The sequence below is a fragment of the Muntiacus reevesi genome, chromosome 17 (assembly GCF_963930625.1).
Source record: "Muntiacus reevesi chromosome 17, mMunRee1.1, whole genome shotgun sequence".
NCBI lineage: Eukaryota > Metazoa > Chordata > Mammalia > Artiodactyla > Cervidae > Muntiacus > Muntiacus reevesi.
In genome coordinates this window covers 36802575-36826866 of record NC_089265.1, presented here as the reverse complement: position 1 = coordinate 36826866, position 24292 = coordinate 36802575, and the positions used below count along the sequence as shown (strand labels likewise).

The 24292-nt window shown below is 40.0% G+C and overlaps 1 protein-coding gene across 1 annotated transcript in view; it reads right to left on the bottom strand.

Annotated features, from left to right (window-relative positions):
• Positions 1 to 18556, bottom strand: part of PLGRKT (plasminogen receptor with a C-terminal lysine) — a 38365-nt gene extending 19809 nt beyond the window's left edge. The window contains exons 1-3 of the mRNA XM_065908313.1: positions 18376 to 18556; positions 13199 to 13326; positions 11080 to 11166 (exon numbers count right to left, since the gene is read on the bottom strand). Of these exons, the coding sequence (XP_065764385.1) occupies positions 11080 to 11160 (81 nt within the window). The 5' untranslated portion in view covers positions 11161 to 11166; positions 13199 to 13326; positions 18376 to 18556. The remainder of the gene's footprint in view (positions 1 to 11079; positions 11167 to 13198; positions 13327 to 18375) is intronic.
• Positions 18557 to 24292: the final 5736 nt, after the last annotated feature.

Here is a 24292-nt window from a genome sequence, read left to right as displayed (position 1 = left end):
ATACCTAAGTGGCAATACCTAATAAAAGTATAAGGCACCTGCCTTTGACCCAGTCGTCCCACTTTTGGAATTCTAGTCTGATGGTATACCTCCAACACAATAAAAATGTAAAAGCACAAGGTTATTCACTGAAGCACTGTTTATAACAGCAAAATATTGGAAATAATCTAAGTACTTCTGGTAGGCAAAATAATGCCTCTCCCCAAAAGAAGTCCATGTCCTAATGGTCAGAATCCATGAATATATTATGTTACATGGCAAAAAGGGACTATGCGGATGCAATTAATTAAGGAATTTGAGATGGGGAGATTATCCTGAATTATCCAAGTTGGCCCAATGTAATCGCAAGTGTCACTGGTGAAAGATAGAGGCAAGAGAATCAGTTAGAGAGAAAGATGCTACACTTCTGGCTTAATGGGGGAAGAAGGCGACATGCGCCAAGGAACTTGGGCAGCCTCTAGAAACTACAAAAAGCAAGGAAAGGAATTCTCCCCTAAACCTTCCAGAAGGAATGCAGCTCTGCTGACAGCTTGATTTTCTTCCAGTGAGACCCATTTCAAACTTTTGGCTTCCAGAACTGTAAGATTATTTTGTGTCTTGATAATTTGTCATACTAATAGGAAACAAATACAGTGCCCAAACATAATATGAATAAATTATAATATATCCACAAAATGGAGCATTATGCAACTGTTAGAAATAAGGAACAGCTCTATGAACTGACTGGAGTGATTTCCATGATATACTGTTAAATGAAAAAAGCAAGGTACTAAAGGGTATCAATAGTATGCTACACTTCATGTAAAAAAGAAGGGGACATAGGAAAATACACATCTGTCTGTCATTGTGCAAAAGGTGCAGGAAGGGTAAACCGAAAACTAGGAGATCAGACACTTACAGAGACAGCATGGGAAAGGATGTATAAAGAGGAGATTAGGAATAGCTTAGCCAAGATGAGGATGGAGGGATGCTTCTTTGAGTGTATCATTTTGTATAGCTTTAATTATTAGAATATTGTTTTGTTTCATATACTCCCCTACCTTGTAACTAAACTCAACCTGGATATGGACAGAATACAAAGTATAACTGTATTGCAAATGAAATAATCACCCTGAAGGAGCCCAGGAAGAACTAACCTAATTTACAGAAAAACAGTAGCTTGACTTGACGGTGTAAAAGGGAAAAGAACATACAGATAATGTTCTCTGGTTAGTGAACCTGTTTCTCATCAGGATATGTATTGGCAATCCTGTAACTATTTCATGTTTCCACTAGGATTGAAGTGAATATATTGCAGAAAATGAGAGCCAGGTTTTTCACTGTTTGAGAAAAAAACTTAAATATAAAGAAAAAGGAAAGGCCAGAATGAAACATCATAATGCACTGGAATTAGATGTATCAGTATGAACTCATGGTTTAGAATATGAAATACTTCTAAGTATAAGTCTGTGTATATCCATGGATTGGTATATAAATACATGTCTTTGCTGAAAGGATCTAGGAATAATGACCATAGCAATAAGCACACCTAGAACCCAGATCTTGGTTTCGAAACACCATTCTTTAAAAACCAGGACTCTTTGAATGAGTGATTAATTCCAGGCCTGGGACAGGAGCGATATATATGAACTAACTTATGATCACAGAAAATGAGCAAAAAAGGATGGGATATGCCAAAGGGACATAGGAATCATCTAGAAGGAATTCCTAATAGTCAAAATAACTACAGCCATAAAATATATAATCATGGTACTAAATTATAACCCATAGAATATGTCCATACAACCATATTGGTATAAATAACTGAATAAATACGTAGATATGGGATAGCTTTTCCAGTGAACAAATATAAATGGAATGAAGAAAATAAAAGTTACCATTAGGCAAACACCACAGTAATCATTTTTCCATGTAACATCCCACCAATGGATGCTAAAAGCAGTAGGCAGAAGTTTAAGAAGCAAGACAGTAACAGACTCTCAATATATCTCTTCAAAGATATTTATCAATAAGAAAAAATAGTAACTTTCACTTAACCAAGTGACCAAAGTTTAACATTACTAGTAATAAGACCTACCAACAGTATTCTCTGATATGATGCAGTGAGAAAGACATAACATCATTTTGTGGTTTAAGAATAATGTGTAAAAATTGCACAAACTCAATCTAGTCATGAGGAAAAGTTGGAAAAACCCAAAGTGAGAGAAATTATACTAAATAACCAATACTTATACAAAACATACTTATCATGGAAGCCAAGGAAAGAATGAGAAACTGTCACAGACCAAAGGAGACCAAGAAGAAACAACAGTTAAATGCAATATGAGATCTTGGATCCCTGAAACACAAAAGGAATATTAGGAGAAAACCTGCTGAAATTTCAGAAAGATCAGTAATTTAGTCAACAGTATTGTACTGATTAATTTGCTGGTTTTGGTCACTGTACTATGATTTTATAAATTGTTAGTATTGAAGAAAGCTGAACAAAGGGTGTACATAAACTCTCTCCTATTGATGATTAGGCAAATTTTCTGCAAATATAATATTATCTTAAGCTAAAACATTTCTTAAAATCTGGATTCACTCTTATTCTGCATTTTAGTAACTTTATTCAAGAATAAAGATATTTTAGCTTTCCCCTCTTATATTAAGTATTAAGGATATTTATAGGGTTATTTTTTCTCTCTAAAATCCTTCTCCCCCTGTTGCCCCATATTTTCAGTTATCTTAAGGAAGAAAATGATATAGAAACAAGACACATATGAGAAGTTTAAGATTTTAACAGCAAGCCTATCTTACATTATTTCTGAGATAAAATGGGGTAAGTCTGGCTGTGTACACATTATGTATGTATTATGAAGATTTTAGAGGAAAGCAAAAATAATTATTAAAGCCATAGGATCATTTTTTAATTAATAGTTTTGGGCCCCAAACTCTGCATATACTGGGCATTCAGTAAATGAGTTAATAAATAAGAATGTACTTAATGAATTAACAAATAAATTAGATAAATAAATAAGTTAATAAATACTCCCTGCTTGCTCAAGCAATGAAGAACTAAAAATAAAATTCACTCTGATTAGATTTATGAAAATAGAATTATAGTTGAGGGAGGAAACTAAAAGGACCTTCCTGATCCTCTGTAACTGGATTCATTGGTCTCATTTAAGATTGTGAACAAACCTAAAACCAGTGTTCCTCTTAGAGAATTTGAGTGTAGGAAGGGTCCTGGACCCACCTGTCAGCATGGAAGAGCTAGGCAGCAAAGGATCAGCTTGGTGGTTTGACCCTTCTCTGTAATTTGTTTACCTTAGTAGAAGGTAATGTCTATGGTACCAATGACTTTCATTAATTATTTTTCTTTCATTTCTCAACATGGGCAATATACAGGAATTCTTAGTGTTTTTATTAACTCCTCTAAGGGATTTCAGACAAATTAATATCTTGTCCCACACTTGAAGACTTGCTGAACATTTTAAGAAGTTTCTTTAAAAGTTAGGAAATTCATTAAGTATATTCTTTGCATTTATACCCAATCCTTCATAGTATAGTTAGCTTATTTCCCTTCATTCCACCTTTAGTAAAAAAGACACTAGCAGCTTACCACTGTCTTGAAGTTCAGGCACTTGAAGATCACTAATAGGTCAAGATGTTCATTTCAGAGGGCGTGGGCCCAGGTGAACAGCTTCTTCATCTGAGCCAGTAATAGACTTAACTATGAGATTCCTAATCTTTACTGCACAGTATCTAACTTCATGTTTATAAAGGATAAACCTTATACTCAGAGAACTGGATATTCACATTCAAAAGAATGAAAATGAACTCTTACTTCATACCATTTACAAAAAATGAACTCAAAATGGAACAAAAACATAAATATAAAAGCTGAAACTATAAAACTCTTAGAAGAAAACACAGGTGCAAATCGTAATGATCTTGGATTTGGCAACACTTTCTCAGATATGATACCAAAATCATAAGCAACAAAAGAAAAAATAAATTGGACTTCACTGAAATTTAAAACTTGTATGTATCAAAGAACACTGTCAAGAACAGAAAGAACCCACAGAATGGAAGAAAATATTTGCAAATCTTATATCTGATAAGGATTGAATATCCAAATAAATAAGGAACTCTTACAACTCAACAAGAAAAAGACAAACAATCCAATTTGGAAATAAGAGAAGAACTAAAAGAGATATTTCCCCAGAGATGATATACAAATGGCCAGTAAGCACATGAATGGTATCTAATGGTATTATTACTCATTATGGAAATTCAAAAGTACAATAAGATACCACTGTAAACCCACTCAGAATGGCTAGAATTTTTTTTTATTTTAAAAAGGAAAATAACATGTATTGGTGAGGATGTGGAGAAATGGTAATCATGATACATTGTTATAGGAATGTGAAAGAGTAAAGCCACTGTGGGAAACATTAGTGGTTCTGGGATAAATTAGACATAAAATTGATACACGATTGATCAGTTCTACCCCTGATACATATGCTGAAAGGAACTGAAAAGCAGGTGTTCAAACAAAAATGTGTACAAGTATTTCTTTAAGCAGTACTATTCACAATAGCCAAAAGGAAAACAATATTACTGCCTTTAAACCAGTGAATGGATAAACGAAATGTATATTTATACAACTGAATGAATAGGAGTGAAGTACTGATTCATTACACATCACAGATGAACCTTGAAAAGATTACACTAATTGAAATGAGCCTGACACAAAAGACCACGTATTATATAATTCCACATACATGAAATGCCCAGAACAGGCAAATCCATCAGGACAGAGAGCAGATTAGTGATTGCCAGGGTCTGAAAGGATGGGAGAATGAGGAGTGATTGCTTACTGGGTATGGGGCTTCCTTTTGGGGGTGATGGAAATGTAATGGAATCAAATAGTAGTGATGGTTGTACAACACTGTGAATGTACTAAACATCACGGAATTGCACACTTTAAAATGGTGAATTTTATATTGTGTGTGTTTTACTGCAATTAAAAAAAAAAAAAAAGAATCTCAGAAGAGGGAGGTTAAGAGCAGGTAACCAGGATGGGGACGTGGCAGAAATGAGTTTCAGAGGAATATGCTGAAGACAGTTGTGAATGAAGGCAGTAGAATCAAGCTGCTGTATCCTTCCTTATAGCTCCCACTGTGGGTGAACTTGTGTTAATCACACTTTCTCTTATTCCAAGGTACTTCTTGGTTAAGGCCCCTGACACTTCTAAGTCTTGAGCCAGTTCCCACTTGGTTATCCTTTTGATGGAGTTTTGATGGAGTTGGCTGCTTTCCTCTCCTCTTCAGTACCTGCTCTACATTTTTGGGTTCCTTGTCACCACATGACTCTCTACAAAGGAAACATTGTACTTTCTTGCTTTGCTTAGAACATCAAGCCCTTCTTATTCTAAGATGTTGGTACAGCTTTCACCTCCAAAAAATAAAAAAGCAGATGGAGGGCATAAAGAATAATAGATATTGGCAGTTATAAGGATTTAAGCAATTTCAATTTCTTGTAAGCTATTTGCTCTTATTTGCTGTTTTAATTTTTATATATTTGAAGAAGCATTTATTGAGTCTACACTGTATTTCACATTGTAAAAATAACTCTAGCTTATACCTTTGTATAGACAAATCACAACCATGGCTTAAAACAATATAGATTATATCTTTACTTGTGAACATTGGCAGAACACAGGTCTGAATGGGCTAAAATTATAATATCTGCAGGGCTGTGTTCCTTTCTGGAGAGTGTAGAGGAGAATCTGTCGCTAGCATTTCTCAGCTTCTAGAGGCAACCTGTCTGGGGGTGCCTTCCTCCATCTTCAAAGCCAGAAACATCTCATCTCTCTGACTCTCTGGTCTTTAACTCTCTACTTTTAAGAATCTGTGTGTTTAGATTGGGTCCACATTGATAATCCAGGATAATTTTCTCACCTCAAGGTCTGTTCCCTGAGTCACATCTGCAATAGTCCATTTGGCATATAAAGTAATATATTCACAGGTTTCAGGGATTAGTGTGTAGACAGCTTTACAGGGTCTTTATTCAGCCTGCCACATTCATACCACAAATATCTGGTTATTTGCAGCATACCTCACCATCTTCCCACCAAATAAGATGTGAAGTTCCTTGAATATAGAGCCTGTACCTTTTATATGTCTGAATCCTGCTTAGCATGTAACACATAATTTCATATATATTAAATAACTATATTTTTGGTTTGTAACTGTACTTCATTTTCTTAACACCAAACGCTATGCAGACTTACAGGTCAAAGGTTGGCTCTTGTGTAATGTTTTTTGTCATTAGTTTGTTGCCTGCTCTTAGTGAACAATTAATAAACTGCCCTCTAATCTTTACATGGACCATGACTGCTTTGCCTACAGAAACACTACAGAACAGCAAGGACCCATGGAATCTTTTCTTCCCTCCTTTTTTTCTGCTTTGTGCTTGTAGTTTCTATCCTGTTTTAAAAATACCAAAATGCTTTTCTGGCCACTTAGATCACATATCATGGGCTTCCCTGGTGGCTCAGACAGTAAAGAGCCTGCCTGCAATGTGGGAGACCCGGGTTTGATCCCTGTGTTGGGAAGATCCCCTGGAAGAGGAAATGGCAACCCACTCCAGTATTCTTGCCTGGAGAATTCCACGGATGGAGGAGCCTGGTGGGCTACAGTCCACGGGGTCACAAAGAATCGGACACGACTGAGCAACTAACTCTAGGTCATATATAATTGGTGCTTTGGTTGTGGCACATTCTTCTCTGGAGTAGGAGAAGGAAAGGATGTTATCATGACATCAGTGGGGCAGCAAGCCCCCCTCCCTAGCCAAAAGGCATGCAATGTGGCTACGGCTGTTGGATCAGGGGTTCCATAAAGCTGAAACAGTGGTGTCAGCCTTTAGGATATAGAACTCTGCATAGACTAAATATATCAGATATCTGTTTGTTGAGTCCAGTGGTGGGAAGCCCTTTGAAATTGAGAGTAAAGTCAAACCCTTGCTGAGGCTCTGAGCTGCTCTTTCCCTTCTCCTGTCCTCCAACTTGAGCTGCTTCAGGGAAGATAGCTGAGTATGCTAGGGAACTTCAGAGAGGGGAGAGGAGGGACTGAATGTTTATGGCTCTGCTGGATATGGGCACCAGGTCTACTTGGTCCTAGGCAGGGAGGGTGTGCTAAGTGCCAAGGAGGTCTAAAGTGCGAAGGATGCAGGGCGGAGCAGTGGCACCAGTGTTGGCTGAAAGGACCCTGGGCTCTCCAGGGGCCAGGAGAGCACAGGGGAGGAAACAGTACCAATTCCAGGATAAGAAACCAAAGGGAAAAAATACATTTGTATTCCCTATCTTCCCCAGCTGGGAAATAGCCTAATCTCCTGAAACTATCATGATAACCCCTGAAATACTTATGTTAAAATCTTTGGTCTTTGTTCCCATAGAGCAAAATACAGCTGACAGGGTTTGAGCAGTTGGCAGTGAGAAAAGGAAATTAAAGTACACTGGACAGATTCAACATAACTGCAGTTGTGTCCCCTGAATATAAATGTATAATGTGCTTTGTTTTACTTGCTTTTATTGTAAATGTTCATAGTGACGAGAGGACATTCTCCCATTGAGTAATTCTCTGACCCCTTCCAAGAGGGCCAATAGAAACAATATATTCAATAGAGACAAAAAGAGAAAATCCCAGCCATCTCCAGAAGCCACTGCCCAATACAAGCTGCGCCACACACTGGACACAGGCACCAAAACGCATCCTGTGTTAGTTTTCTGGGGCTGCCATGGCAAGGTACAGCAAACTGGGTGGCTTAAGCAACAGAAATAAACTGTCTCAGCTTTGGAGGCTAGAAGTCCTAAGTTAGGGTGTCAGCAGCGTTGGTACCTTGTATTTTTATATTTTATTTTATTTTTTTGTCCCAATTATTTTTATTAGTTGGAGGCTAATTACTTTACAATACTGTAGTGGTTTTTGCCATACATTGACATGAATCAGCCATGGATTTACATGTGTTCCCCATCCTGAACCCCCCTCCCACCTCCCTCCTCATCCCATCCCTGTGGGTCATCCCAGTGCACCAGCCCGGAGCACTTGTCTCATGCATCCAACCTGGAGGGTTGGTACCTTGTGAGGGCTGTGAAAGAAGGCTCTGTTTAAGGACTCTCTTCCTAGTCACATGACATTCTCCCTGTATGCATGTCTTTGTGTCCAAATTTTATAGCTGTCATACTGGATTAGAGCCACCACCCTAATGACCTTATTTTAACTAGATTACCTCTGTAGAGACTCTTATCTCCAAATAAGATCACGTTCTGAGGTAATAGGGGTTTGGATTTTAACATAAGAATTTGGGGGTGGGATGAGATCCAAACCCATAACATACCCCTTTCAAAAAGGGAGGCACTTTTGCTCCCTTTGTTGCAAACTTATATATAGCCTGACTCCCCCCCTGCTTCCTTGGAGCAGTTTTCTCAGAGCTATAAGGTACTGTCTCCCAGACTTGGAGTCCTAAACGTTCTCACCAAATAAGACAATTCTCTACTTTCAGAAAAAAAAAACAAAAACAAAAACCAGGGAGGCAGTTAATTGGCCTATTACTAAGCTCCTGTTAAAAACCTAACCCCTAGAGAATTTGTGACTCTCGGGTCTGACATCCCCATTTTTGAGTGGATCAACTAGGACTTGAAAATACAAGTGAAGTACCCATTTGCTGATCAAATGAAAATAATAAATTTGAGGATGTGGCTAGCCTGGCCCTAGTGTCATCTCAGTTTTGCATAAAGTAGTAGAAGCTACTCTACTACTTTGGGGAAAACTTTATCCCCTACTCTGACACCTGAAGCAAAGCTACTGGCTCAATGGGCCCTTCGGATTCACAGAGTTTGTCCTAAATGCCTGGGCCTGGTTCACCTTTGGTTCAGCTAAGCTGAAAACTAATGGTGCCGACAGCGCTCCTGCCAGTCTGACCTCAGTGCCAGCTATAGTGGGCAGAAGTCAAGGCTGTTCTCAAAGCTCTGGTCAGTCACACTGGGGGGCAATCTAACATGGGCCCTGCAGAAGTCAAGGCTGTTCTCAAAGCTCTGGTCAGTCACACTGAGGGGCAATATACCATGGGCCCTGAATGTCCCTACACATTCTGGATAGGCCAAGAATGCAAGATCCAGACTACTCTTTGTTCAGGCCATTTCTTGAGGTTTTCCTTGAGGGAGGAGTTATAAAGGTCTCCGCACCTCAACTCCACCAACTCCCCACTCACTAGGAAAGCAGTAGATTCCCCAAGCCCAGTGTTCCTCGAGGGTGGCACAACCCACTGAGTGCACAGCATCCGTGTGAACCCATCCTTGTCACCTCCATCAGACTTGAGAAGCGTGGGGGATTGACATGAACCTCATGCTTATGCTCTTACTGTGCTGGGAATAACAAAAAGGTCTCTGTTACACATAGGTGTCTCCTGTGTTGTGCCAGCATCCATGGAATAGTAATAGGCTAATCTCTTAGCTTGCAAGTAGGGTAAATCCTAAAACCTTCACAGACCCTGACTTCCGTAAAAAAGCCCTATAATTTCCAGAGGTTTTGGACAAGGACTCTCTGAGTATGTAACATACTCTGTTGGTTCATAAACCTAATGTTTGGTCACCTCTTGGTCACTTTATTCTGTTAAATAGTTCAGTTGCCCATTCTTTGCAACAGTCCCATTCTCCCCAGAGAAATCTTTTTATGTTGTAGAAAACACTCTTATCATAATAATAATGACAACAGCAACAGCTGTATTATCGCCTCCAGTTTAGAGGTTAGGAGACTGAACCACAAGACACAGTGAGTCAGGAGGTGGAAGCAGGATTCAAACCCAGGCTGCCTTGCTTTAGTCCTCACTTTTAACCAGTCACTGTATGTCTCACAATAGGACTGTCTACTCCTAGGGCTATAATGAACCGCAGAGGCCTAGAGCTCTTTGTTAGAAATCTTAGGAAAATAACTTCAGTCAAACTTTTAATACTTGATTTTTACATACAACATTTTTTTTCAAACTTTAAATGCTTTGTTTTGTATTGGGGTTTAGTTGATTAACAGTGCTGTAGTAGTTCCAGGTGAACAGCGAAGGAACTCAGCCGTACACATACATGTATCTGATATACATTTAAAAATACTTTTTAATAATGTATATTAGGCAACTAGACAGTTTTCTACTTTGCTTTGATATTTTTATCCAGCCATTGTATCAATTCAGTGTCAAATATTCACACTCTATTAAAATTTATTGTTGTTATAAAAAATTATCAAACAGTAGCTTGAAAAGTGAAAGTTGCTCAGTCATGTCTGACTCTTTGCAGCCCCATGGACTGTAGCCTGCCAGGCTCCTCTGTCCATGGAATTCTCCAGGCCAGAATACTGGAGTGGGCAGCCATTCCCCTCTCTAGGGGATCTTCCCAACTCAGGAACAACACAAATTTATTGCCTTCCAGTTCTAGAGATCAGAAGTTCAGAATGGACTGGAGGGATGGCATTCCCTCTGGAAGTTCTAGGAGAGAATCTATATCCTTACCTTTTCTAGTTTCTAGAGGCTGTCTGAACTTTTTACTCCATCTTCAAACTCAGCAGCATAGCATCTGCAAGTTTGTCTCTCTCTGATTCTGATCCTCCTTCCTCACTCTTTCTCTTTTAAGAACCTTTATGATTACATTGGACCCATCCAGAAAAACCAGGATAATCCAGGATCTCCCCCAAACTCCTCAGCTTACTCACACTGTAAAGTCCCTTTTGCCATAACATACTGACAGGGGGTTAGGATGCAGACATCGTTTTGGCGGGGTGGAGTAGGGGCATTATTCTGTTTGCCATATACTCTGTAAGCAGTTATCTTTTCCTTCTTTATGGAAATTTTTACATTAGGTATCTAGATTAAAGATTTAAACAAGTTCATTCACCAGATAATTAGTAGTCCATTTCATCTTGTCTTTGAGGGTAGAGCACCGAGAGTATTTTACCTTTGGGGAGGTTAAGGAGAACATAGCCCTGAAACACATGTGACAGAAACTTTAACCACTGTAACAACATAAACTTTTTTTTTTTAATGTACCTGAAGTCGGGAATTCATAAGCATGAACTCCTGTTGACTTTTCATGTTCTCATTCATAGACTTTGAAAATATAAACCCCATCTTGACCTAAAATATAAAAAAGCAAAGTTTAAAGCAATGTATTCTACATGCATCTTCACATGCTCTATTTTTCAGGCTACCATGAGCTTAAGACAAAATTTTTAAAAAAAGAAAATTTTCTGACCTGGAACATGATGGATTCTGGTCTTTGCTCCTAACTAGCTGTCTGATCTTGGACAGACTTAACCAGCAGTCTTTTCATGCTTTTAATTTTCATAAAGCAGGAAAAGATAACTGCTTAGAGTGTACAGCAATGCCTTAGAGTGACAGGATAATGCCCCTGGCCAACATTTACTTACATAAGAACAGCTAACTGAACTAGGTGATTTCCAAAATCTTTTCCTGTTCTATAGGTTTATATTTCCTGATTTTTCTTCCCACTGTATATCTGGAAGAACTAAACACACAAAAACAAACAAAATCTCTCATTTTTTATGAGGGGCAGGGTGAACACCATCTGTATTCTCTGGGTGAACACCGTCTGCCTTCTCTGGGTGAACACCGTCTGCCTTCTCTGGGTGAACACCGTCTGCGTTCTCTGGGTGAACACCGTTTGTATCTCTTACCTTCTGTATAGTTGGATGACAGAACTTTTGCTTCTGATGAGGGGTGACTTAGAAGATGCATTGCACACCTTGAACACTGATTTCTCTGTGCTCTTCACATTTATGCTTTAAGTGTATCAAGGTTGCTATATCAATACTCTTCCTACAATCCTTTCCCCTCTCTTACCCAGTTTCTATTTCCATCCACCCATTGCTAACATCCATTGGCCATTGTCCTCTAGCCTCATTTTTTTCTTATTAAGCTACTATTACAGTTCTCAAAATGGGGAAAACCTAAGGATACTTAAATGTCTTGGGAAACACAAATTTTAAATGAATACTTGGTATCATTTATCCTATTTATCTTACTTAAGAAGTTCTTAAGTGGGCTGGCAATTCTAGATGATCCAGAACTCAGTATTTTGTTCTTAAGTCAACTGGGTAGGTACAGAAGACCCCACTTAGTTGTTGATTCTGCCTTCAGAACACTACAAAGCTCAGGAAAGTCATGACTCCTCTACCCTCCTCAACAATGTTGCTGATTCTCTTTGATAAGCCATTGAGCACTTTGTGAGCTTCAGCTCAGAGTGGTCATTCTTAATGCTTTCTACCCAGGATTCACAATATTCTGTGGGAACCCTGGGCAGAGCTCCTATTTTCCATATCCTCAGAAAAAAAAAAAAAAAAAAATGTGGGTTCTAGCTTAACTAGTGAGAAGATAAAGGAAAAGGGAGGGCATTTCATGCCAGACATAATGGGTTATCCCTGCTAATGGGGCTCCGAGTGAGTGAATATTACAGGCCAGACATCAGTGGCTTCCCTGTATTTTGGCAAGAGACACACCATGGATTATAGAAGGCTCCAAGCCAGAGTCAGCTTCAATGTTAGGCACAAGAAGCTGAGCCAGATGAGGAGAGGCACAATCCTGAACAGGCCTGGGAAGTCATGAGATTTCCCTACCCACCCCATCCCTCAGCTGCTGTCCTACTCCATCCTGTGACCAGAGGCACAGCCACCCAGTAAGGTGGAGAAATCTAGCAGAAGTTCTGTCCTGTCTCCACACTTTCATAGTCCCATGTCCATTGTCTCCAACAGCAGGGCAGAACTTGCCTGAACGCAGAAGCAATATATTAGCCATTCTGGCAGTTCCCATGGTGTCTCTTTCCCACAAATGTTGCAGAAAGCATGATAAAAGAGAAAGTGTAGCTCAAACAGTCATCATTTCTTATTTTTCTTTTGCACGTAGGAGTCGATAATTGAATTTTTACATATGCAGCAAACATTTATAAAGAAAATAGCTGTCCTCTAATCCCATTTACACACACACACATACACACCCACACACCCACACAAACACCCTGTATGTCAGAGTTGGGTCCCATAGAGTGCTTCTATTTATAAGGGGGTGGACTCTCCTCTGAAATGGAGTTACAATCTTCATGTAAATCATCTAGGGAAGAGAAACTATCTGGAAAGTTAGGACTTCGGCTTACCTCTTTCTTGGCCTTGCCTTCTTTGTTCTGGATTGTAGTTTGGCTATATCAGGAGATATTCCCACAGGTTACAGGTAGAAACTAAGCAGGAAGAATAGCTCCCCTGCAGTTCCCAAAGGAGACCACACCTGAAAACGAGTACACCACACCTTGTGAACTGTGCCCTGGAGTTCAGTATTCTCAACCTTCCCCTCTTTTCCAACTCTAACAAAGCCATTTCCCAAAGTCTAGCAGGTTCTTTAAGGTGTCCAGAATACTCTCAGCTTTCATTCTCCAAATCACAGAACATATACAGTATGTCCCCTACATACAAACAGATTCCATTCCAAGAGCACGTTTGTAAGTCCAATTTGTTTGTAAGTCCAGCAAAGTTAGCCTAGGTATCCAACTAATATGATCAGGTATATAGTACTGTACTATACTAGGTACACATAAACTGATGTGATGATCTCATGGACACAGCCTTGTCTAACTCAGTGAAACTATGAGCCAGGCTGTGTAGGGCCACCCAAGATGCACGGGTCATGGTGGAGAATTCTGACAAAGGTGGTCCATTGAAAAAGGGAATGGCAAGCCACTTCAGTATTCTTGCCTTGAGAACCCCATGAATAGCATGAAAAGCCAAAAAGATAGGACACTGAAAGATGAACTCCCCAGGTCAGTAGGTGCCCAATATGCTACAGGAGATCAGTGGAGAAATGACTCCAGAAAGAATGAAGAGATGGAGCCAAAGCAAAAATAACACCCAGTTGTGGATGTGACAGGAGATGCAAGTAAGTCCGATGGTATAAAGAGCAATATTGCATAGGAACCTGGAATGTTAGGTCCGTGAATCAAGGCAAATTGGAAGTGATCAAACAGGAGATGGCAAGAATGAACATTGACATTTTAGGAATCAGTGAACTAAAATGGGCTGGAATGGATGAATTTAACTCAGATGACCATTATATCTACTACTGTGGGCAAGAATCCCTTAGAAGAAATGGAGTAGCCATCATAGTAAACAAGAGAGTCTGAAATGCAGTACTTGGATGCAATCTCAAAAATGACAGAATAATCTCTGTTCGTTTCCAAGACAAACCATTCAGTATCACAGTAATCCAAGTCTATGCCCCAACCAGTAATGCTGAAGAAGCTGAAGTTGAATGGTTCTATCAAGACCTACAAGACTTTCTAGAATTAACGTCCAAAAAAAAGATGTCCTTTTCATTATAGGGGACTGGAATGCAAAAGTAGGAAGTCAAGAGATACCTAGTAACAGGCAAATTTGACCTTGGAGTACAAAATGAAGCAGGTCAAAGGCTAACAGAGTTTTGCCAAGATAACACACTGGTCATAGCAAACACACTCTTCCAACAACACAAGAGAAGACTCTACACATGGACATCACCAGATGGTCAATACCGAAATCAGACTGATTATATTCTTTGCAGCCAGAGATGGAGAAGCTCTGTACAGTCAGCAGAAACAAGACTGGGAACTGACTGTGGCTCAGACCATGAACTCCTTATTGCCAAATTAAGACTTAAATTGAAGAAAGTAGGGAAAACCACTAGACCACTGAGGTATGACCAAAATCAAATCCCTTAAGATTATACAGTGGAAGTGAGAAATAGATTCAAGGGATTAGATCTGAAAGAGTGCCTGAAGAACTGTGGATGGAGGTTTGTGACATTGTACAGGAGGCAGTGATCAAGACCATCCTCAAGAAAAAGAAATGCAAAAAGGCAAAATGGTTGCCTGAGGACGTCTTACAAATAGCTGAGGAAAGAAGAGAAGCGAAAGGCAAAGGAGAAAAGGAAAGATATACTCATCTGAGTGCAGAGTTCCAAATAGCAAGGAGAGATAAGAAAGACTTCCTCGGCGATTAATGCAAAGAAATAGAGGGAAATAATAGAATGGGAAAGACTAGAGATCTCTTCAAGAAAATTAGAGATACCAAGGGAATATTTCATGCAAAGATGGGCACAATAAAGGATAGAAATGGTATGGACCTAACAGAAGCAGAAGGTGTTAAGAAGGGGTGGCAACAATACACAGAAGAACTATACAAAAAAGATCTTCATGACCCAGATAATCACGATGGTGTGATCACTCACCTAGAGCCAGACATCCTGGAATGTGAAGTCAAGTGGTCTTTAGGAAGCATCACTATGAACAAAGCTAGTGGAGGTGATGGAATTCCAGTTGAGCTATTTCAAATCCTAAAAGATGATGCTGTGAAAGTGCTGCACTCAATATGCCAGCACATTTGTAAAACTCAGCAGTGGCCACAGGACTGGAAAAGGTCAGTTTTCATTCCAATTCCAAAGAAAGGCAATGCCAAAGAATGTTCAAACTACCACACAATTGCATTCATCTCACATGCTAGCAAAGTAATGCTCAAAATTCTCCATGCCAGGCTTCAACAGTACATGAACCATGAACTTCCATATGTTCAGGCCAGATTTAGAAAAGGCAGAGGAGCCAGAGATGAAATTGCCAACATCCACTGGGTCATCAAAAAGGCAAGAGAGTTCCAGAAAAACATCTATTTCTTCCTTATTGACTATTCCAAAGCCTTTGACTCTGTGGATCACAACAGACTCTGGAAAATTCTTCAAGAGATGGGAAGAGCACCTGACCTGCCTCCTGAGAAATCTGTATGCAGGTCAAGAATCAACAGTTAGAACTGGACATGGAACAACAGACTGGTTCCAAATCGGGAAAGGAGTATGTCAAAGCTGTATATTGTCACCCTGCTTATTTAACTTATATGCAGAGTACATCATTCGAATCTATATCCGGGCTGGATGAAGCACAAGCTAGAATCAAGATTGCTGGGAGAAATATCAATAACTTCAGATATGCATATGACATCACTCTTATGGCAGAAAGCGAAGAAGAACTAAAGAGCTTATTGATGAAAGTGAAAGAGAGTGAAAAAGTTGGCTTAAAACTCCACATTCAGAAAACTAAGATCATGGCATCCGGTTCTATCCCTTCATGGCAAATAGATGGGGAAACAATGAAAACAGTGAGAGACTTTATTTTTTTGGGCTCCAAAATCACTGCAGATGGTGACTGCAGCCATGAAATTAAAAGACACTTGCTCCTTGGAAGAAAAACTATGACCAACCTAGCCAGTATATTAAAAAACAGACATTACTTTGCCAACAAAGGTCCATCTAGTCAAAGCTATGGTTTTTCCAGTAGTCATGTATGGATGTGAGAGTTGGACTATACAGAAAGCTGAGCACTGAAGAATTGATGCTTTTGAACTATGGTGTTGGAGAAGACTCTTGAGAGTCTCTTGGACTGCCAGGAGATCCAACCAGTCCATCCTAAAGGAAACCAGCCCTGAATATTCATTGGAAAGACTGATGCTGAAGCTGAAACTGCAATACTTTGACCTCCTGATGAGAAGTGACTCACTTGAAAAGACCCTGATGCTGGGAAAGATTGAAGGTGGGAAGAGAAGGGGAAAACAGAGGATGAGATGATTGGATGACATCAACGACTCAATGGACATGAGTTTGAGTAGGCTACAGGAGCTGGCGATGGACAGGGAAGCCTGGCGTGCTGCAGTCCATGGGGTCACAAAGAGTTGGACATGACAGAGCAACACAACTGAACTGATTCTAGGTTTAAATAAAATACATAAAAAAACAAACCAAAAATAAACTGTTTTTAATCTTATAGTACAGTACCTTGAAAAGGATAGTAGTACAGTACAGCAGCTGACATACAGGGCCTGGTAACAGTACCAGCTAGCTATAGTACTGCTTCTTTTATGCTTGCTTCCGGACATCTGGGGTTTGAAAAAAAGATACTCTACTCCTGTACTCTATAAAGTACTGTACACTACAGTACACAAAAGCACAACTACTTGTAGAAGATGTACGCACGTGATAATGTATGCCAGATACATGAACTAACTTACATGATTCAAGATGCAAGCATACCATTCACATCTTTGAAAGATGCCAATTTGAAGGTTCATATGTTGGGGACTTATATAAAAGGGCTTCCCTTGTGGCTCAGCTGTGGTAAAGAATCTCCCTGCAATGTGGGAGACCTGGGTTTGATCCCTGGGTTTGGAAGATCCCCTGGAGAAGGGAAAGGCTACCCACTCCAGTATTCTGGCCTGGAGAATTCCACAGACTGTATAGTTCATGAAGTCGCAGAGAGTCAGACACTACTAAGTGACTTTGACTCACTCACTCATTGTATCAGAAAATAATTAAGAGTGACCTTGCAACAGGCATAACTTTGAATTCATTCAATTGTAGAAGGCAAGTCTTTTAAAAATGCCAACACTTTGTCATTGGTGACAAATACCTTGCTATTTACAACTTTGACACCAGTGTGTTTCAGAAGGCTAAGAATCCTGATTTGGGTCCCTGCCTTCATTTTCCTCTCATTTACTCCTGAGATCTTAGAAAGGGCTCTTTGAGGCAGCCTTGCCTCAGCTGTGCTACACATTACAACAGGTAGGGGTATTTCTGAGGAGGAAGTGTTGCGGCTGTCCTCTTCAGGTCACATCTAAGAACTGGCATTTGATTTTACTTAAAAAAAAAAAAAAAAAGAATAATTCCATGACCTATAACTTCTGTTATCCAAGTTTCTGCAGTGACTCATTTCCTGATCGAATGACACATCAGCTACCTATATATATGACTGGTTGCATGATTACAATCATTTCAATACGTCTTTGGGTTCCATTCAAATTAGGTCACTTCCCCTACAAATTCTAGCTCTGAGTTCCAGTCAAACTAGCCCATTTCCCCTGCAAATTCCAGCCCGGAACTTACAGCTTCCGGGAGATTTTCCCCTAATTTATAATTTCGCCCGCTCACCTTGGACCGAATTATAGTAGCTGGGAATTCCTGCCAGGTTATGCTGATTTCCGTTGACAACGCTTTGCCCACTTCCCCCAATTTAATTACGATATGGGAGCGGCAGTCTTTGAGAGGAAAACCGACTCCTCTGAAACAAGGTTGGCGATACTGGTTGGCACTAGAAGCGGGAGAGCCAAGGGCTTTCACAAGGAAAGGGCACTCAGAGCGGCCCAGCAAGCCCGGAGACCCGGAGACCCGGAGCTCCGGAGCTCGGCGCCGGCAGACGCTGCCGCGAGGACCCGCCCTACCCCCAACAGCCTGCGGCCGGCCTGGCCCGCCCAGCCGACGCTCACTCACTGGACAGTGGAGGTGCGGGAGACACTGATCACAGCGAAGGCCTCCAGGCCTGAAGCTCCCCGAGACGGCAGCAAGGACCGGGCCTCGCCCCGCAAAACCTCCGGACTGGCTGGCCACGGCAGCCAAACAGCGCAGCTCTTGGCTTCCTTAAAGGGCCCGCTCCCCTAACCAAGGCGGCCTGGTGTTTTCTTTCCGACTGGCCATGGGAGGGGCAGATCAAAGAGGCAAATTCAAAATCCAGCCACTCAAATTTTGAGGGGAGTGGGCTGAGGAAGCAGAATGGAAATCTCACTTAAAGGCCTCAGTGAGGTTTGTCAGTTACTCATGAGGAACCTGAGCAATCATGCTCCCCTGTAAAGCTAAAATCTCCATACAGCACACTGACGTAGTTTATTTAATTCGTTAGAGCCTCAGCCTCCTCTGGCTGTTAAATTGCCCACCATCAAAGTAGGGGAAAGTTTAGGACGTGAAAAGAAACAGAAGACTTGACCAGGGATACCAAACCAAAAATAAAAAAATAAAAAAAAATTTTTTTAACAGAGCCATCTTTCTCAACTTATGCTCTGAGAGATACTCATTTCTTCTCACCCCCATCATTGATTTCTGTCTTGAGTAAGCCAACCTCTTTCCCAGCTTCACTGAGAGAATACTTGAGGAGCTGTTGGCATTCTGTTCTTTGTTATTAAATAATTTGGAAAAATAGCATGGACTTCACCAGGCTCTGGCCTTTAAGAAGGTCTATGAGGAAAGTTCCTGCCCTTAGTCCTGGCTGCCATCACATCAGTGGAGAAAGCATCTAACATTCCCAGACTCTGTATGTGAGTGCACACCTCACCGACCTCCTGCCAGAGTGACCTGGGAACCACAAGAGCAAAGCCATTTGGAATTTTGGCCCTTTAAGACAGGATAACAACTGATAACGATAGCATCTGAGTGCACAGATTCTGCCATAAGCACACCTACATTTGATTTGATCTCCAACTCCATCACTGTCACTCTTCATTCTCTGCAAAACTTACTTTTATCATCTCTGCAATAGGTCTGAAGCCATCTAATTTATTGGATTATGAAGACTAAATGAGATAATTCTATATTCAGGCACTTAGCACCATGTGTAGCAGACAGCATGAAGTTAACAGTAGTAAAGAACAACAGTGGGAACCTGTTACTAACTCTGAAGTCCCCCGAGATGGCAACAAGGACTGGGCCTTGCCCTGCAGAACCTCCACAGAAGAGACAAATGGAAGGGAGCAGTTACTAAAACCAGGCGAGAGCCATAGCTGTATCTGTATGAGAGGGCTACCCGACAGGAACTATGTTGTTCAGTAGAGGAAAGCAGTAGATGCTGACCTTTGGCCCAACAGGGTAAGATCCTATAGCTGCAGCCACTGCTAGCACCTCAACTCCAAATGGGGACAGAGTGGAAAAGAAAGACACATCCCCCTATTCTTCCATGTTCTGATATCCTGCTGAAATCTTTCATCAGAAAAATCTGGTGGATTTCTGGATCCACTGGAAAGCCTGAAGATGAAGGAGCCAGGTTTATATAGTCTATAGGGGTCAGCTTGCTAGGCACAAAGACCTCTGACAAATGAAAATATCCAGCATACCGTTTCTGCAACCTTGGGTTTATCATATTTTGAAGACCTAGTTCAAAAGGAAGAAATGCTTCCACTAGAGGACCCAGCCATGGTGCCACTGAATTGGAAGCTGAAACTTCCCTCTGATCATTTTGGTTCCTCATGGAACTGGAATAACTGACCCCAGTTACCAAGAGGAAACTGGGTTACAGCTATACAATGTGAGCAAGGAGAAATGTGCATGACACGCAAAGATTAACTGGGCATATCTTAATACTCCCATGTGCAATGATGATGATCATTAGATAACTATAGAAACCTGATAACATCGGGAGCGCTTCAATTTCAGACCATGCAGGAATTGAAGTGTTGTATCACCTCACCAGGTTAAAAAAAAAAAATCACAATCTACTAAGATACTGCATAGGGCAGGAAAACCAGAAGTGAATGAAGTAGGAAATTATGATTATCAGTTTATCTTTTTTAACGTAGCAACAAGCTATAGAGGCAGGGATTATTGAACCAAACCTGGGTCTCCTGCATTGCAGGCAGATTCTTTACCATCTGAGCCACCTGGGAGGCTCAACTCTGTATATAAAATGTTAATTGATTATTTATTCCATGCCCTTTCTTTCTCTGTTTCCTTGTATGAACAGTACTGGTGGAGACAAACATATAATTTAGTTTCTAGATCAGAGTATTGACATCACTTCAAAGCAACATAGTAGTTGATAGGACTCTCTGATTCTCATGTTTAGGGGATGAGTTTCTCTCCATCCTGGGTCTTCTGTTTGCCTCCCTTCATACCTATTCTCCTCCCTTGCCTGCCTTATTCTATACCCCAGAAGCTGACCTCTTTGGAAAACATCACCTGGGCTCTTCTCAGCTGACTTATATTTGGTTTTGGACTATGAAGGCATCCACAGGAGAGAGGAGGCAGGAGGAAAGAAAGATAGGGTACATTTTGTCCATTCTTTCTCTGTTTTAGGATCTGGCAGTGGTAATGTCTTTTCACTACTGCAGCTCTTGATCAGCAGGCCCTCTTCTGTGGCTTTAGGTCACAGAGCTCTGGGATGCTCTCTTTCCTTACTTTTCGGCCTAGAGGTGATATGGATTTCTTGCCATTGCTATTACTCTCAACTTGATGGTTCTTCACCTCAAATTGGTAATTGAGATGCCTCAACTGGATGGTTCTCTTAAGCCTACTCCCTTTAATTGCCTTCTAATTACCGTCTAAGATCTCTTTAGTCAAAGTAACTGTGTAGAATTCCAATTCCTGATGGAAACCCAATGGATACACTTCATACACATACATTATAAATATTCTTGTATGTATTTTAAAATATAAGTGAAAAAAGTGACCATAAGAATATCTACTCAGGGAATTGAGAGAAATATTGGCATAGATATTGAAGACAAAGAATGTGGGATGAGAAGATTAAAGGAAAATTATTTCAATACCAAGTGACATATAACCCTAACTTAGTGTGTGCATTATTTCCAATTTTATGAATTTGTGAAAGTATGTGTATATGCTCTACACACATATACAGACAGGTACTTTTAAAAATCAGTTTGCATTATAGCATAAGAATTTTCATTTTATTAAATGGCATTCATATATACCATTTTTAACATATATAAGATTTTCAGCAAGTATGTATTCAATTTTCATCATTGGATATTTCTGATTTTTTTTTGCTGCTGTCAATAACATCATTGTTAAACAACTGTGTTCCAATGTAAAGTAAAAATTTATAAAATAGGATTAAGTGACTTCCCAGAGCCTTAAAAAAATATCATGATAATCACCTTCATACATATATGTGTGTATATATATATAACTTTTGATATTTTGATTGGAAGTACTGAATTAAATAGTATACATATTTTAGAAAGAATTGATGTAAAATGCATAAAATCCATAACTTACTGAAAAATCCCCTACCTCAGGACAATAAAATTACTCAACATTTCCCTGTATATCCATAAATTAGTTTTTTTACGTTTTTAATTGGAGAATTGGGATTGACATATTCCACACTGCTGTGTATGGAATGAGGACCAACTGACAAGGACATACTGTGTGGCACAGGGAACTCTACTCAGCGTTCCATGGTGGCTTGTGTGGGAGGGAAATCTAAGGGAGAGTGGGCATGTGTGTATATGCAGCTGGTTCACTTTGCTCTGCACCTGAAGCTGGTACAGAATTGTAGATCAAACAAAGTTTTTGAAAGTTCAGGATGTGCTCAGATGTATTTCCTTTTAAAGAGATGCTTTCTAAAGGAGTATGAATTTCTTTCTCCGTTAAAATGGGAACCAAGTTTAGCCAAGAACTTCAGTCTGTGAAGGAGAGCATGTGTGGTGCTAAGGATAGAAACTCTTCAGTATTAAGCTATTCTGGAATTGTGTTGTCTGTATTCTGGAACACAGTCTGAATTTTAACCTTATACTTCATTCATGGGGCACCCTGTTGATTAAAATCTAGCCTGGGCACAATCTGAACCCGCAGAGCATCACTGAGCTTTGTACAGCCTCCTTTGGACTCTTCTAGTGACACCATGTGGCCCTGTAATATAATGGCAGCAATGGACTTATTCTCTCCCTGCCTAGAAAACTTTAGATTGAGATATAATTCACATATCATAAAATTCACCATTTAAAATTATACAGTTTAGTAGCAGCTTTTAGTTTATTCAAAATGTTGTTCAGCTATCACCTCTGTCTGATTCTATAACATTTTCATCACCCCCAAAAGAAACCCCATACCCATTAGCAGTCACTCCTCATTGGGCACTTCCCCTCTAGCCCCTGGCATATCTTAATCTCTTTCAGTCTCATTGCTGTTCTTGTTCAGTTACTCAGTCACGTCCGACTCTTTGCACCCCATGGACTCCAGCATCCCAGGCTTCTCTTTCCTTCACTGTCTCCTGGAGTTGGCTCAAACTCATGTCTATTGAGGCGATGCTGCCATCCAACCATCTCATCCTCTGTCACCTCCTTCTTTTGTTAACCCACTTCTCCTGTCTGTCTCAATAGATTTGCTTATCTAGACATTTTATATGAGTAGAATCATACAATATATAGCCTTTATATATGTCTTCTTTCACATAGCATAAGTCTTTTTTTTTTTAACAGCATACTGTTTTCAGGTACATCCGAGTTGTAACATCTATCAGCACTTTGTTCCTTTAAATGGTGGAATAATATTTCATTGTACGGGTGTACACATTTTGTTTATCCATTCAAAATTCATCAACATTTGGATTGTTCCTATGTTTTTGCTATTATGAGCAGTGCGGAGATGAACATTTTCATACAAGTTTTTGTACCTATGTTCTCATCAGCAGTGAATAAGAATACTAATTTCACTGCACACTTGTATGGACGTAGACACTGAAATGTGATGGGTAATAGAAGCAAGGTCCGATGCTGTAAAGAGCAATATTGCATAGGAACCTGGAATGTTAGGTCCATGAATCAAGGCAAATTGGAAGTTGTCAAACAGGAGATGGCAAGCGGAACATCGACATTCTAGGAATCAGCAAACTAAAATGGACTGGAATGGGTGAATTTAACTCAGATGACCATTATATCTACTACTGTGGACAAGAATCCCTTAGAAGAAATGGAGTAGCCATCATAGTCAACAAAAGAAATGCAGTACTTGGATGCAATCCCAGAAACGACAGAATGATCTCTGTCCATTTCCAAGGCAAACCATTCAATTTCACGGTAATCCAAGCCTATGCCTCAACCAGTAACGCTGAAGAAGCTGAAGTTGAACGGTTCTATGAAGACCTGCAAGACCTTTTAGAACTAACACCCAAAACAGATGTCCTGTTCATTATAGGGGACTGGAATGCAAAAGTAGGAAGTCAAGAAACACCTGGAATAACAGGCAAATTTGGCCTTGGAGTACAGAATGAATCAGGGCAAAGGCAAATAGAGTTTTGCCAAGAAAACACACTGGTCACAGCAAACACCCTCTTCCAACAACACAAGAGAATACTCTACACATGGACATCACCAGATGGTCAACACCAAAATCAGATTGATTATATTCTTTGCAGCCAAAGATGGAGAAGCTCTATACCATCAGCAAAAATAAGACCAAAAGCTGACTGTGGCTCAGATCATGAACTCCTTATTGCCAAATTCAGACTTAAGTTGAAGAAAGTAGGGAAAACCACTAGACCATTCAAGTATCACCTAAATCAAATCCCTTATGATATACAGTGGAAGTGAGAAATAAACATAAGAGACTAGATCTGATAGAGTGCCTGATGAACTATGGATGGAGGTTCGTGACACTGTACAGGAGACAGGGATGAAGA